This window comes from Coregonus clupeaformis, chromosome 19, assembly GCF_020615455.1.
Source record: "Coregonus clupeaformis isolate EN_2021a chromosome 19, ASM2061545v1, whole genome shotgun sequence".
NCBI classification, from domain to species: domain Eukaryota; kingdom Metazoa; phylum Chordata; class Actinopteri; order Salmoniformes; family Salmonidae; genus Coregonus; species Coregonus clupeaformis.
In genome coordinates, this window is record NC_059210.1 from 47,277,429 (window position 1) to 47,292,970 (window position 15,542).

At 46.1% G+C, this 15,542-nt stretch overlaps 1 protein-coding gene across 2 annotated transcripts in view; it reads right to left on the reverse strand.

Annotated features, from left to right (window-relative positions):
• LOC121532182 (proline-rich protein 5-like) overlaps positions 1-15,542 on the reverse strand; it is a 46,603-nt gene that overhangs the window by 13,068 nt on the left and 17,993 nt on the right. Inside the window, exons 1-4 of one of the 2 annotated variants that reach the window (XM_045204994.1) lie at positions 11,560-11,621; positions 8,961-9,061; positions 7,648-7,773; positions 7,447-7,527 (exon numbers count right to left, since the gene is read on the reverse strand). In XM_045204994.1, the coding sequence (XP_045060929.1) occupies positions 7,447-7,527; positions 7,648-7,751 (185 nt within the window). In that variant the 5' untranslated portion in view covers positions 7,752-7,773; positions 8,961-9,061; positions 11,560-11,621. Of the gene's footprint in view, positions 1-7,446; positions 7,528-7,647; positions 7,774-8,960; positions 9,062-11,559; positions 11,688-15,542 lie in introns of those variants that run through there. The other variant, XM_041837951.2, reaches the window with a different exon arrangement.

The following is a 15,542-nucleotide window of genomic DNA, read 5'->3' on the forward strand; positions in this document are numbered from 1 at the left end:
GTCATTCGCGTGAGGAAGAGACGGAGATATCGTGGGCGCAGATCCGGGTGCCTTGTAAGGATCCGACGGCGAACGAGTAAACTGCCTCTCCCATCAATCCTATTAGCCAATGTTCAATCTTTTGAGAATAAAATGGACGATTTAAGATTACGGTTATCCTACCAACGGGACATTAAAAACTGTAATATCTTATGTTTCACGGAGTCGTGGCTGAACGACAACAATGACAACATTCAGCTAGCGGGCTATACGCTACATCGGCAGGACAGAACTGCAGACTCTGGTAAGGCAAAGGGTGGCGGTCTGTGTATATTTGTAAACAACAGCTGGTGCACAAAATCAAATACTAAGGAATTCTCTAGGTTTTGCTCGCCTGAGGTAGAGTATCTTATGATAAGCTGTAGACCACACTATTTACCAAGAGAGTTTTCATCTATATTTTTCATAGCTGTCTATTTACCACCACAAACCAATGCTGGCATTAAGATTGCACTGAATGAGTTGTACAAGGCCATTAATCAACAGGAGAACGCTCATCCAGATGCAGCGCTCCTAGTGGCCGGGGACTTTAATGCAGGGAAACTTAAATCCGTTCTACCTCATTTCTACCAGCATGTTAAATGTGCAACCAGAGGGGAAAAAACTCTAGACCACCTTTACTCCACACACAAAGACGCATACAAAGCTCTCCCTCGCCCTCCATTTGGCAAATCTGACCATAACTCTATCCTCCTGATTCCTGCTTATAAGCAAAAACTGAAGCAGGAAGCACCAGTGATTCGGCTAATAAAAAAGTGGTCAGATGACGCAGATGCTAAGCTACAGGACTGTTTTGCTAGCACAGACTGGAACATGTTCGGGATTCTTCAGACAGCATTGAGGAGTACACCACATCAGTCACTGGCTTCATCAATAAGTGCATCGATGATGTCGTCCCCCACAGTGACCGTACGTACATACCCCAACCAGAAGCCATGGATTACAGGAAACATCCGCACTGAGCTAAAGGGTAGAGCTGCCGCTTTCCAAGGAACGGGACTCTAACCCGGACGCTTATAAGAAATCCCGCTATGACCTCCGACGAACCATCAAACAGGCAAAGAGTCAATACAGGTCTAAGATTGAATCATACTACACTGGCTCTGACGCTCGTCGGATGTGGCAGGGCTTGAAAACTATTACAGACTACAAAGGGAAGCACAGCCGCGAGCTGCCCAGTGACACAAGCCTACCAGACGAGGCTAAACCACTTATATGCTCGCTTCGAGGCAAGCAACACTGAAGCATGCACGAGAGCACCAGCTGTTCCGGACGACTATGTGATCACGCTCTCCGTAGCCGATGTGAGTAAGACTTTTAAGCAGGTCAACATTCACAAGGCCGCAGGGCCAGACGGATTACCAGGACGTGTACTCCGAGCATGTGCTGACCAACTGGCAAGTGTCTTCACTGACATTTTCAACATGTCCCTGACTGAGTCTGTAATACCAACATGTTTCAAGCAGACCACCATAGTCCCCGTGCCCAAGAACTCTAAGATAACCTGCCTAAATGACTACCGACCCGTAGCACTGACGTCTGTAGCCATGAAGTGCTTTGAAAGACTGGTCATGGCTCACATCAACAGCATAATCCCAGAAACCCTAGACCCACTCCAATTTGCATACCGCCCCAACAGATCCACAGATGATGCAATCTCTATCGCACTCCACACTGCCCTTTCCCACCTGGACAAGAGGAACACCTACGTGAGAATGCTATTCATTGACTACAGCTCAGCATTCAACACCATAGTGCCCTCTAAGCTCATCACTAAGCTAAGGATCCTGGGACTAAACACCTCCCTCTGCAACTGGATCCTGGACTTCCTGACGGGCCGCCCCAGGTGGTAAGGGTAGGTAACAACACATCTGCCACACTGATCCTCAACACGGGGGCCCCTCAGGGGTGCGTGCTCAGTCCCCTCCTGTACTCTCTGTTCACCCATGACTGCATGGCCAGGCACGACTCCAACATCATCATTAAGTTTGCCGACGACACAACAGTGGTAGGCCTGATCACCGACAACGATGAGACAGCCTATAGGGAGGAGGTCAGAGACCTGGCCGTGTGGTGCCAGGATAACAACCTCTCCCTCAACGTGACCAAGACAAAGGAGATGATTGTGGACTACAGGAAAAAAAAGAGGACTGAGCACGCCCCCATTCTCATCGACGGGGCTGAAGTGGAACAGGTTGAGAGCTTCAAGTTCCTTGGTGTCCACATCACCAACGAACTATCATGGTCCAAACACACCAAGACAGTCGTGAAGAGGGCACGACAAAGCCTATTCCCCCTCAGGAGACTAAAAAGATTTGGCATGGGTCCTCAGATCCTCAAAAAATTCTACAGCTGCACCATCGAGAGCATCCTGACTGGTTGCATCACCGCCTGGTATGGCAACTGCTTGGCCTCTGACCGCAAGGCACTACAGAGGGTAGTGCGTACGGCCCAGTACATCACTGGGGCAAAGCTCCCTGCCATCCAGGACCTCTATACCAGGCGGTGTCAGAGGAAGGCCCTCAAAATTGTCAAAGACTCCAGCCACCCTAGTCATAGACTGTTCTCTCTGCTACCGCACGGCAAGCGGTACCGGAGTGCCAAGTCTAGGTCCAAAAGACTTCTCAACAGCTTCTACCCCCAAGCCATAAGACTCCTGAACAGCTAATCATGGCTACCCGGACTATTTGCACTGCCCCCCACCCCATCCTTTTACGCTGCTGCTACTCTGTTAAGTATTTATGCATAGTCACTTTAACTCTACCCACATGTACATATTACCTCAACTACCTCAACTAGCCGGTGCCCCCGCACATTGACTATGCAACGGTACCCCCCTGTATATATAGCCTCCCTACTGTCACTTTATTTTACTGTATATATAGCCTCCCTACTGTCACTTTATTTTACTTCTGCTCTTTTTTTCTCAACACTTTTTTGTTGTTGTTTTATTCTTACTTGTTTGTTTAAAATAAATGCACTGTTGGTTAAGGGCTGTAAGTAAGCATTTCACTGTAATGTCTGCACCTGTTGTATTCGGCGCATGTGACCAATAAAATTTGATTTGATTTGATTTGATTTGATTTATTACTGTGTCGTAGGACCGGAGCAGACCAACAACCAGACCAGACATCATCAAGACCCAAAACAACCCCCACCTGAGCAAGATGGCCAGGATGAACCTAGGAGCAATGCGCTGACACAACGCGGTGAGGTTAAAGCTGATCCCCAACGAGGAGGCTGCCGAGGACAGAGCCGCCAATCACAGAGGAGCAGAAATAGCAACAACAACTGCCAGACCAGAAACCATGTCCCGCCTGGAATTCAGCAGGACAGTTCTCCAGAGAGCTATGGGCTTTGTGCCGTCTGACCTGAATTGCCTGGTGAAACCCCCAGGGCCACATGAATCATTTGAAGCCCGTTTCAAGACCCCCCAGTCACTAGAACAGTTTTGGTAAAAATTCAGAAATGGCAAGGATTCAGCCCCGTTTAACAGAATCAGAGCATACCCCCTTTCCAACACAGAATCCAAGTTATACAGTACAGCTTTACAATGAATGCATCCAGGACTATGACACGCAAGTTTGGTTAAGCAGGTTCGCCACCATCAAGTCAGTGGCTAGGAGGGTCCTGGACTGGGGCACGAAAATGGCTGGTCCAGTTAAGACCAGACCCAACCAAAGTGGGCAGAGTCCAACACCTCCCCAGCACCATCACGCTGGGGAACAACAGAGGCTCCGTCCACTACTACGGCAAGCCCAAACTGTACAGGAACTGGTCCATCTGGGCTCCCGAGTGGCGCAGCGGACTAAGGCACTGCATCTCAGTGCTTGAGGCGTCACTACAGACCCCCTGGTTCGATTCCAGGCTGTATCACAACAGGCCGTGATTGGGAGTCCCGTAGGGCGGCGCACAATTGGCCCAGCGTCGTCCGGGTTTGGCCGGTGTAGGCCATCATTGTAAATAAGAATTTGTTCTTAACTGACTTGCCTAGTTAAATAAAGGTAAAATAAAAAATAAAAAACATCTGGCCGCAGTCTGCACAGCCATCATCTGCAAGATCTTTAAAGACAACCATCCCACCTCAGACTGTACCTCCACACACCACTGCAACCTGTGCGGGAAAGGCGGCCACCTACTTCAGAACCTGTCCCAGCTCCTATGCCGGCAGGGCAAGGGCCAACACCATCAACCCTAACCCAAATCCCAACCCCACCAACCCCCTCCACCAGACAACAACGAAGACCCAGAACCAGTCCCAGACCTTTCCACAGGCAAGGCCTAACCCACCATCCAAGATGTCCCAGAAACGGCCCCCACCCGTCACCACCGAAGACGTTCCAGAAACAGCCCCCCTCCCCCCAACAAATCCTTTCCTAGCCACCTCCACCCCCATCAAACCCCTGGTCAAACTGGACAAAAATTACCAAATGGAAAAGACAGACAGACCAGACCCAGCACCCTCAATTCTATCACCAAGTCAGTACAGGGGGCCACCAGGCAATCAGTGGGGAGGCACGCCAAGACCTGTGAACAGCCAAGAACCACCCAACAACACAAAAGACCCGCTAGAGGCCCTCATCCACCTCTGCAACGAAATGATCAAACACAGACCTGGATCAGACCAAAGATCACACATTCACCCGGAGCGAGTAGGCCACAGGAAAGTACCACCATTGACCTCTGTTTCTAGGACTCCCTTGTGTGTCTGCTTGCTCCTCAGGTTGTCCTTCCTCCTCTCTACAGACCCAGATCCTGACCCAGCACCTGCAGCAGCCCCAGTTCCCGGCTCCAGGTTCCTGTTTCTTTCCTCCAGTCCCAGCACCAGACCCAGCACCAACACCTGGTTTCCAGTCCTGGTCCCAGTACCAGCACGACTTCCAGTCCCAGCCCCAACACCAACAACAACCCTGGACACAGCACCAACCAACCACAACTGCCACTTACATCCAGCAACTGCCAGCCCAGCCCAGACCGACCCCATTCCCCTCACCCAACACAAAGACACAGACACATTGACTGACGGACAGATTCTTCTGATTCTTTTTTTTGATTGATTGATTGATCACTTTTGTTTTTGCTTTTGTTTGATTTGATGAACATTTGGTTTGCCTTATTTGAATTTCTTATTGTTTGAATTGTTTATTATTTTTAATTTTTAATTAATGATGGATTGAATTTGAACTTATTGAACATTTTACATAAAAATAAATACAAAAACTCCTTACATAAGAGCATGTGGCAATAAAGACTTGTAAATATTTTTGTAATGTCCTTAACCCAACAGTGAGTGACCTTGTCAAGAGATACGGACCTCTGTGTAATGGTTAAAAATACCTTATGAGGTGTTATTGCATAACACCGTTGGTGTAAACTACACTGCTAAAAAAAATAAAGGGAACACTAAAATAACACATCCTAGATCTGAATGAATGAAATAATCTTATTAAATACTTTTGTCTTTACATAGTTGAATGTGCTGACAACAAAATCACACAAAAATTATCAATGGAAATCAAATGTATCAACCCATGGAGGTCTGGATTTGGAGTCACCCTCAAAATTTAAGTGGAAAACCACACTACAGGCTGATCCAACTTTGATGTAATGTCCTTAAAACAAGTCAAAATGAGGCTCAGTAGTGTGTGTGGCCTCCACGTGCCTATATGACCTCCCTACAATGCCTGGGCATGCTCCTGATGAGGTGGCGGATGGTCTCCTGAGGGATCTCCTCCCAGACCTGGACTAAAGCATCCGCCAACTCCTGGACAGTCTGTGGTGCAATGTGGCATTGGTGGATGGAGCGAGACATGATGTCCCAGATGTGCTCAATTGGATTCAGGTCTGGGGAACGGGCGGGCCAGTCCATAGCATCAATGCCTTCCTCTTGCGGGAACTGCTGACACAGTCCAGCCACATGAGGTCTAGCATTGTCTTGCATTAGGAGGAACCCAGGGCCAACCGCACCAGCATATGGTCTCACAAGGGGTCTGAGGATCTCATCTCGGTACCTAATGGCAGTCAGGCTACCTCTGGCGAGCACATGGAGGGCTGTGCGGCCCCCCAAAGAAATGCCACCCCACACCATGACTGACCCACCGCCAAACCGGCCATGCTGGAGGATGTTGCAGGCAGCAGAATGTTCTCCACGGCGTCTCCAGACTCTGTCATGTCTGTCACATGTGCTCAGTGTGAACCTGCTTTCATCTGTGAAGAGCACAGGGCGTCAGTGGCGAATTTGCCAATCTTGGTGTTCTCTGGCAAATGCCAAACGTCCTGCACGGTGTTGGGCTGTAAGCACAACCACCACCTGTGGATGTCGGGCCTTCATACCACCCTCATGGGGTCTGTTTCTGACCGTTTGAGCAGACACATGCACATTTGTGGCCTGCTGGAGGTCATTTTGCAGGGCTCTGGCAGTGCTCCTCCTGCTCCTCCTTGCACAAAGGCGGAGGTAGCAGTCTTGCTGCTGGGTTGTTGCCCTCCTACGGCCTCCTCCACGTCTCCTGATGTACTGGCCTGTCTCCTGGTAGCGCCTCCATGCTCTGGACACTACGCTGACAGACACAGCAAACCTTCTTGCCACAGCTCGCATTGATGTGCCATCCTGGATGAGCTGCACTACCTGAGCCACTTGTGTGGGTTGTAGACTCCGTCTCATGCTACCACTAGAGTGAAAGCACTGCCAGCATTCAAAAGTGACCAAAACATCAGCCAGGAAGCATAGGAACTGAGAAGTGGTCTGTGGTCACCACCTGCAAAACCAGTCCTTTATTGGGGGTGTCTTGCTAATTGCCTATAATTTCCACCTGTTGTCTATTCCAAGCATGTGACATTTATTGTCAATCAGTGTTGCTTCCTAAGTGGACATTTTGATTTCACAGAAGTGTGATTGACTTGGAGTTACATTGTGTTTAAGTGTTCCCTTTATTTTTTTGAGCAGTGTATATACACTTCCTAGTGTTAAAAAATACTACATGAGGTGTTATTGCATAACACTGAAATTGTTAATTCCCTAACAATGACAAAGTGTCAAAGTGTCAGCACTAAGCACAGTGTTAATTTAACGCTCAAAAGTGTGGACCCGTATAGACACTGGCCCAGTGTTAAATTTAACACTGTCAGTGTTGATTTAACACTGAAGAATTTACTGTGAATGATTGACGCAGCTCTGTGGCCTGTTGGTTTTCTCCTATAGTGTGTGATACGTGTGACTCCAGTTGTTTACTGGGCTGTAATGGAGGCTGATATGACAGAACTGACAGCTCTGATCTGGTCTGGAATGATAATGAGATATCTGGCAAGGCCACATGGCCTCCCACAAACACACACACACAGGCACAGACACACACACACATGGCAGATAAATGCCATACTAGCAAACAGATGTGTGTGTTTGTAACTCACCTAACACCTTCGTTGAGGACATAGAGTTCATTGTCAGCCAGACCTTTCTTCTGGAAGACGGCAATGACAGCATTGTGGATGCTAGTGTACACACACACACACACACACCAACATGTAACGTTCAGATTCCATTTACCCATTAGATGATAGTTAATATTCATAACAAGCACAGACTACATGCATGGTCAGGCTGCAGCATACCTGTTCCAGGTAGCATTGGCCCCGGCCCTCTTCTGTTTCTCTCCTCTCTCCTCCGGTGATCCCTTCTCACTCTTTCCCAGTTCACTGAGACTGGGGGAGCTCATCAACTTCAGCCTGTGTAGAGTTCTCATGACGGAAGAGAGGGAGGGAGAGAGAAAGAAAGAAAGACAGCACACTAAGCATTGAGTTACAGCAAAGACTTGAAACTGAACAAGAAGGAGATAATTCAAATAGGGGAATAGAGAGAGGGGTGGGGGTGTGAAGAGAAGAGTATGAACAAAGAGTATAAAGTGAAAGAGGGAAAGAGAGACTGTATCTGGCCGAGGCAGAGACCACAGCAGAAGACTGAATGAGAGACTGAGGAGAAGAGAGCGAGGGGTGAGGGGAGGAGGAAGAAGGCGGGGCGAGCAGAGCTGTCCTTCGCAAGGGGTGGGCCATGGTCTGACTATTGCTTATTGTCTGAGGTCTCAGGAGAAAAAAAACTATACCATTCCCTTGCGCGCGCGTCTCTCTCTCTCTCTCTCTCTCTCTCTCTCTCTCTCTCTCTCTCTCTCTCTCTCTCTCTCTCTCTCTCTCTCTCTCTCTCTCTCTCTCTCTCTCTCTCTCTCTCTCTCTCTCTCTCTCTCTCTCTCTCTCTCTCTCTCTCTCTCTCTCTCTCTCTCTCTCTCTCTCTCTCTCTCTCTCTCTCTCTCTCTCTCTCTCTCTCTCTCTCTCTCTCTCTCTCTCTCTCTCTCTCTCTCTCTCTCTCTCTCTCTCTCTCTCTCTCTCTCTCTCTCTCTCTCTCTCTCTCCTCTCTCTCTCTCTCTCTCTCTCTCTCTCTCACCACAGGAGGTTAGTGGCACCTTCTTTGGGGAGGACGGGCTTGTGGTAATGGCTGGAGCGGAATGGTATCAAATACATTATTATGAGACGTCCTCCCCTCAGCAGCCTCCACTGATACACACATACATGCGGAAATACAATAAATTCATTCACAGCACAAAATCAATTGCATATGCCTGTGGGACTGCAGAGAAAGGGAACTAATAACATCGTTTTTTGCTGTTTACCTGATAGCGACACCATGAGCTTAACAGGAAGAAGTCTAGCTCTTTGACAACAAAAACAGGAACAGGAAACAGCGACACAATAAGGTACAATGAGAGACGGTTTCCTGCGTGGCATGGGATGTATCGCGGGACAAAAGATGCAGCGAGACAAGCTACGATATAGGAAGTAGCCTCGCTAGGCTTCTAGGCTCTCCTGTTAGAAACATAAGACAGTTTGAGGTAACAACAGATCTTGGATCAGATTACCCAACCCCCAATCCTAACCTTAAGCGGTAGTAGGATGAAACGATCTGTCCCTGTATCAGTGGTTATGGGCATCACGGCCGGGAATGAGACGAGAAAGCAATGCTCTGATGGGAGAAGGACTAAAAAGACAGAAGTGGAAACTACAGCACAGAAAATAGATAAAATGCAGTGATATGATTAGTGAGGGCGGTTAAAGGGTTGAAGTATGGTTGGTTAGGAGGTTAGAGTTGGTCTGATTGGTGAAAAGGATTCAAAATTAGTATTCTGATTGGTGGAGGGGTTAAAGTACAGAGTGAATAAATGCTTGTGTTTCTGGTCAAACCCACACAGTCCAAGTCTGCTGACACCAGACTGAACAATAGACCTCTTCAACACTCCCACAGACACAGGAACACACACAGGCATGGAGTACACATAGGCACTTGGATAGACACAGAAAGAAGCTCATACACACCAGCATGCATACACACACACACACACTCACACACAAACACTACACACACAGGGTATGACCACATTTTCTGTGCTGTTCTGATCTCTGTGTGTGTGTGTCACTATACCTCCCCCACAAAACCCCACACTCTTTGATTACTCCCTTTAACCATCCCTGCAGAACTTTTCAGTATTAACTGATGAAACAACTCAGCAATGTTGCGTAAGGCCAAAAATGTTACACACAATCAATGGGTCAAAGTTCAAATACCCTGTAGCCAATAGGCCAGCTGTGTTGCACACTTACACAATCCTTAGAGGGAGTAGGGACAAGTGGGTATGGATTGGATAACTATAAGCAATATGGTCAAATCTAACCCTTTGACATACAGTGGGGGAAAAAAGTATTTAGTCAGCCACCAATTGTGCAAGTTCTCCCACTTAAAAAGATGAGAGAGGCCTGTAATTTTCATCATAGGTACACGTCAACTATGACAGACAAATTGAGAATTTTTTTCTCCAGAAAATCACATTGTAGGATTTTTAATGAATGTATTTGCAAATTATGGTGGAAAATAAGTATTTGGTCACCAACAAACAAGCAAGATTTCTGGCTCTCACAGACCTGTAACTTCTTCTTTAAGAGGCTCCTCTGTCCTCCACTCGTTACCTGTATTAATCAGTATAAAAGACACCTGTCCACAACCTCAAACAGTCACACACCAAACTCCACTATGGCCAAGACCAAAGAGCTGTCAAAGGACACCAGAAACAAAATTGTAGACCTGCACCAGGCTGGGAAGACTGAATCTGCAATAGGTAAGCAGCTTGGTTTGAAGAAATCAACTGTGGGAGCAATTATTAGGAAATGGAAGACATACAAGACCACTGATAATCTCCCTCGATCTGGGGCTCCACGCAAGAGCTCACCCCGTGGGGTCAAAATGATCACAAGAACGGTGAGCAAAAATCCCAGAACCACACGGGGGGACCTAGTGAATGACCTGCAGAGAGCTGGGACCAAACTAACAAAGCCTACCATCAGTTACACACTACGCCGCCAGGGACTCAAATCCTGCAGTGCCAGATGTGTCCCCCTGCTTAAGCCAGTACATGTCCAGGCCCGTCTGAAGTTTGCTAGAGTGCATTTGGATGATCCAGAAGAGGATTGGGAGAATGTCATATGGTCAGATGAAACCAAAATATAACTTTTTGGTAAAAACTCAACTCGTTGTGTTTGGAGGATAAAGAATGCTGAGTTGCATCCAAAGAACACCATACCTACTGTGAAGCATGGGGGTGGAAACATCATGCTTTGGGGCTGTTTTTCTGCAAAGGGACCAGGACGACTGATCCGTGTAAAGGAAAGAATGAATGGGGCCATCTATCGTGAGATTTTGAGTGAAAACCTCCTTCCATCAGCAAGGGCATTGAAGATGAAACGTGGCTGGGTCTTTCAGCATGACAATGATCCCAAACACACCGCCCGGGCAACGAAGGAGTGGCTTCGTAAGAAGCATTTCAAGGTCCTGGAGTGGCCTAGCCAGTCTCCAGATCTCAACCCCATAGAAAATCTTTGGAGGGAGTTGAAAGTCCGTGTTGCCCAGCGACAGCCCCAAAACATCACTGCTCTAGAGGAGATCTGCATGGAGGAATGGGCCAAAATACCAGCAACAGTGTGTGAAAACCTTGTGAAGACTTACAGAAAACATTTGACCTGTGTCATTGCCAACAAAGGGTATATAACAAAGTATTGAGAAACTTTTGTTATTGACCAAATACTTATTTTCCACCATAATTTGCAAATAAATTCATAATAAATCATACAATGTGATTTTCTGGATTTTTTTTTCTCATTTTGTCTGTCATAGTTGACGTTTACCTATGATGAAAATTACAGGCCTCTCTCATCTTTTTAAGTGGGAGAACTTGCACAATTGGTGGCTGACTAAATACTTTTTTCCCCCACTGTACAAAGCGGAGTTTCTGCCCTATCGCTTCCACCAATCTTTTTTTTCTTCACATTTCCAGTTATTGCATGTTAGGTGTACCATTGAGATGGTAGAGCAACTCTCTGTAGTGCCATCTGCCATCCACTACATAAGGAATGGGGCTTGGGGTTGATTTCAGACTGGCTATAGTTTTATGACCACCCTGAATGTTAATCCTTGGAGTTGATCCTCACCTCCTGATTGGATGATCGCTATTGTCCATATCAGGGCTTGGGGGCGGGGTTGAGAAGGTGCTGAAGTTGAGTGACAGGGGCCGGGGGGAGGGGCGAGAGCCGTGCCGCCGAAGGAGTCCATCCAGCATCTGTCAAAGGAAACATTGAGAAAACAACATAAAAATGAATCAACAAGAAACTTCAAGAAAAGCTTGACTCGCCAGGGTCTTTTTATTCAGGGTGGGGTCAGGGTGCAAAGTGACAAAGCATGCTCAGAAAGAACCGTATTATACAGAACAGGCATTCCTCTTCATCATGCAGAATAGGGAATTGATTGTGTCTGTCGGCTTGATATTTTATATATTATTATTATTATTATTATTATTATTATTATTGTCACAGCAGCTAGCCAACTAAGAAACATTCAACACATGGAAAGAGAGAGAGCAGTCAAAACCAGAGTGAACTCTGAACGGCCTCTGGATACTGTTGATGTAGCAGCCTATCATTTGAGAGCATAACAACAGTGGTATTTTGAAATCAAAAGGGCGAGGAAGGCTTACTCAATGCTCATGCAAACTCATTCAGTCTACACACACACAGATGCACGCAGGCACACACACACAGGCATGCATGCACACACACACACACACACACTCATGCACACACAGGGCCGGTTCCAGGCATAAGTGACATAAGCCTTACAAAATGGGTAGAATTGCAAAATCTGTATAATTGCAGGAAATTAGCAGTAAAATTGCACATTTCTTCTCTCTGCCCAATGGCAAAATGTGTAGAATTGCAGGAAATGATTTTTTTTTCTACAAATGTTCTCTCCACCATCAAAAAAATAATAATTTATGGAAATACTAGTCGATGTAAAAACATTTGACCTCATGCTTATCGGTCTATAGGTTAATTAGCATTATTTAGTGAATTCATTTGGCGTATGTATTTTAATTAGTCATCATTTATCTTGGTTGCTGCTGGAGTAAAACATGTGCTTTTATAAGCCCATTAATTGCGCAACAATTTTAAATGCAATCGCATGTTAAAACAGTTTTGGTGCAAGATGAAAAAGAGCTACGATATTTTATTTCTCAACTGGTAATTTAATGCCCGCTCCGAATCACCTTTTAAGTGCAGGCAACAGACTATCAGCGCGTCAACATGTGAGCTGGAGGCAGTATGCATTTTGAAAACATACTTAATTGTTTGAAACCGGCAAATTTTACTTCATATTATGAGGCATGTCTACTCACCTTGCTTCAAAGTAGCCTATAGGCTAAATCCTATAACTGTGTTTCAAGTTTGGGGAAGCTTACAATTTATCCTACCAGTAACCTATCTGCGTGCCAGTTATGATTTAATATGCGCATTTTCGTGGAACAGTTTCATTTCAATGATAATGTTTTCATTTCTCCAAATCATTGTCACGTGGTTAATCATACAAATCTAAATTAAAATGATAAAAATCAACTAAATTCAACTAATTGGAGAGCACCAGCCTCTGCCATATGGACACATTGATATCCCTTGATCCATTGGCAGCTAAAGAAATGAGCACATGGAGCTGATAGCCTATATGACAATGCAGCAGTAGGCCTATAACTTCAATGGTCAACTAAATTTACATTTACATCATTTAGCAGACGCTCTTATCCAAACTAGGTAAAAATACATAAAGCCGACAAATAAAAACAGTTGAAAATATTATGAAATTTCAGTTTCTTTCAATCGCATTCATTTCTCTTCTCAGCCTCTTTCTTGACTTGAGCTATAGTGAAGTGCAACATTTGTATCAAATCATTCAACTGTGTCAGGCCCGAAGCTTTCGCTAGCACTCTTGCAACATCTTATCAACTAGCCTATTCCAGGCGCTTAGAGTTTCCTGCGCCAGTGAGCTCAGGACAGACAGCTGTTTTTGCCCAAGGGAAAGTGTTCAGGTATTTTATGACGTTTCCACTGGATATACAGTGCCTTCAGAAAGTATTCAGACCCCTTGACTTTTTCCACATGTTTGTTACATTACAGCCTTACTGGGCTCCCGAGAGGCGCAGTGGTCTAAGGCACTGCATCACTACAGACCCCCTGGTTCGATTCCAGGCTGTATCACAACCGGCCGTGATTGGGAGTCCCATAGGGCGGCGCACAATTGGCCCAGCGTCGTCCCGGTTTGGCCGGTGTAGGCCGTCATTGTAAATAATAATTTGATCTTAACTGACTTGCCTAGTAAAATAAAAAAATTATACTTCTATGAAGTAACACATATGGAATCATGTAGTAACCAAAAAAGTGTTAAACAAATCAAAATATATTTTATATTGTTCAAAGTAGACACCCTTTGCCTTGATGACAGTTTTATACACTCTTGGCATTCTCTCAACCAGCTTCATGAGGAATGCTTTTCCAACAGTCTTGAAGGAGTTCCCACATATGCTGAGCCCTTGTTGGCTGCTTTTCCTTCACTCTGCGGTTCAACTCATCCCAAACCATCTCAATTGGGTTGAGGTCGGGTGATTGTGGAGGCCAGGTCATCTAATGCAGCACTCCATCACTTTCCTTGGTCAAATAGCCGTTACACAGCCTGGAGGTGTGTTTTGGGTCATTGTCCTGTTGAAAAACAAATGATAGTCCCACTAAGCGCAAACCAGATGGGATGGTGTATCGCTGCAGAATGCTGTGGTAGCCATGCTGGTTAAGTGTGCCTTGAATTCTAAATAAATCATAGACAGTGTCACCAGCAAAGAAACCCCCACAACATCACACCTCCTCCTCCATGCTTCACGGTCGGAACCACACATGCGGAGATCATCCCTTTGCCTACTCTGCGTCTCACAAAGACACAACTTGATTGGAGTCCACCTGTGGTAAATTCCATTTATTGGACATGATTTGGAAAGGCACACACCTGTCTATATAAGGTCAGGAAGGTGACCAAGAACCCGATGGTCACTCTGACAGAGCTCTTGAATTCCTCTGTGGAGATGGGAGAACCTTCCAGAAGGACAACCATCTATGCAGCACTCCACCAATTAGGCCTTTATGGTAGAGTGGCCGGACGGAAGCCACTCCTCAGTAAAAGGCACATGACAGCCCGCTTGAAGTTTGCAAAAAGGCACCTAAAAACTCTCAGACCATGAGAAACAAGATTCTCTGGTCTGATGAAACCAAGATTGAACTCTTTGGCCTGAATGCCAAGCGTCACATCTGGAGGAAACCTGGCACCATCCCTACGGTGAAGCATGGTGGTGGCAGCATCATGCTGTGGGGATGTTTTTCAGCAGCAGGGACTGGGAAACTAGCCAGGATCGAGGGAAAGATGAACGGAGCAAAGTACAGAGAGATCCTTGATGAAAACCTGCTCCAGAGCGCTCAGGACCTCAGACTGGGGTGAAGGTTCACCTTCCAACAGGACAACGACCCTAAGCACACCGCCAAGACAACGCAGGAATGGCTTCGGGACAAGTCTCTGAATGTCCTTGAGTGGCCCAGCCAGAGCCCGGACTTGAACCTGATCGAACATCTCTGGAGAGACCTTTAAAACAGCTGTGCAGCAACGCTCCTCATCCAACCTGACAGAGCTTGAGAGGATCTGCAGAGAAGAATGGGAGAAACTCCCCAAATACAAGTGTGCCAAGCTTGTAGTGTCATACCCAAGAAGACTCGATGCTGTAATCGCTGCCAAAAGTGCTTCAACACTGAACACTTATGTAAATGTAATATTTCAGTTTTTAATTTGAATAAATTAGCAAAAATTTATAAAAACCAGTTTTTGCATTGTCATTATGGGGTATTGTGTGTAGATTGATGAGGGGAAAAACGATTTGATCCATTTGAGTCAAGGGGTCTGAATACTTTCTGAAGGCACTGTATGGGCTCATCAGATCATGATATTTAGCTCTTTCACATCAAGGCTGGGTGATTATCGAGGGGGAGATAGTTGGAAAGATTTTTCAAATAGCCTACAGTGAGCAACTATAGTTCTAATAGGCTAAATTATC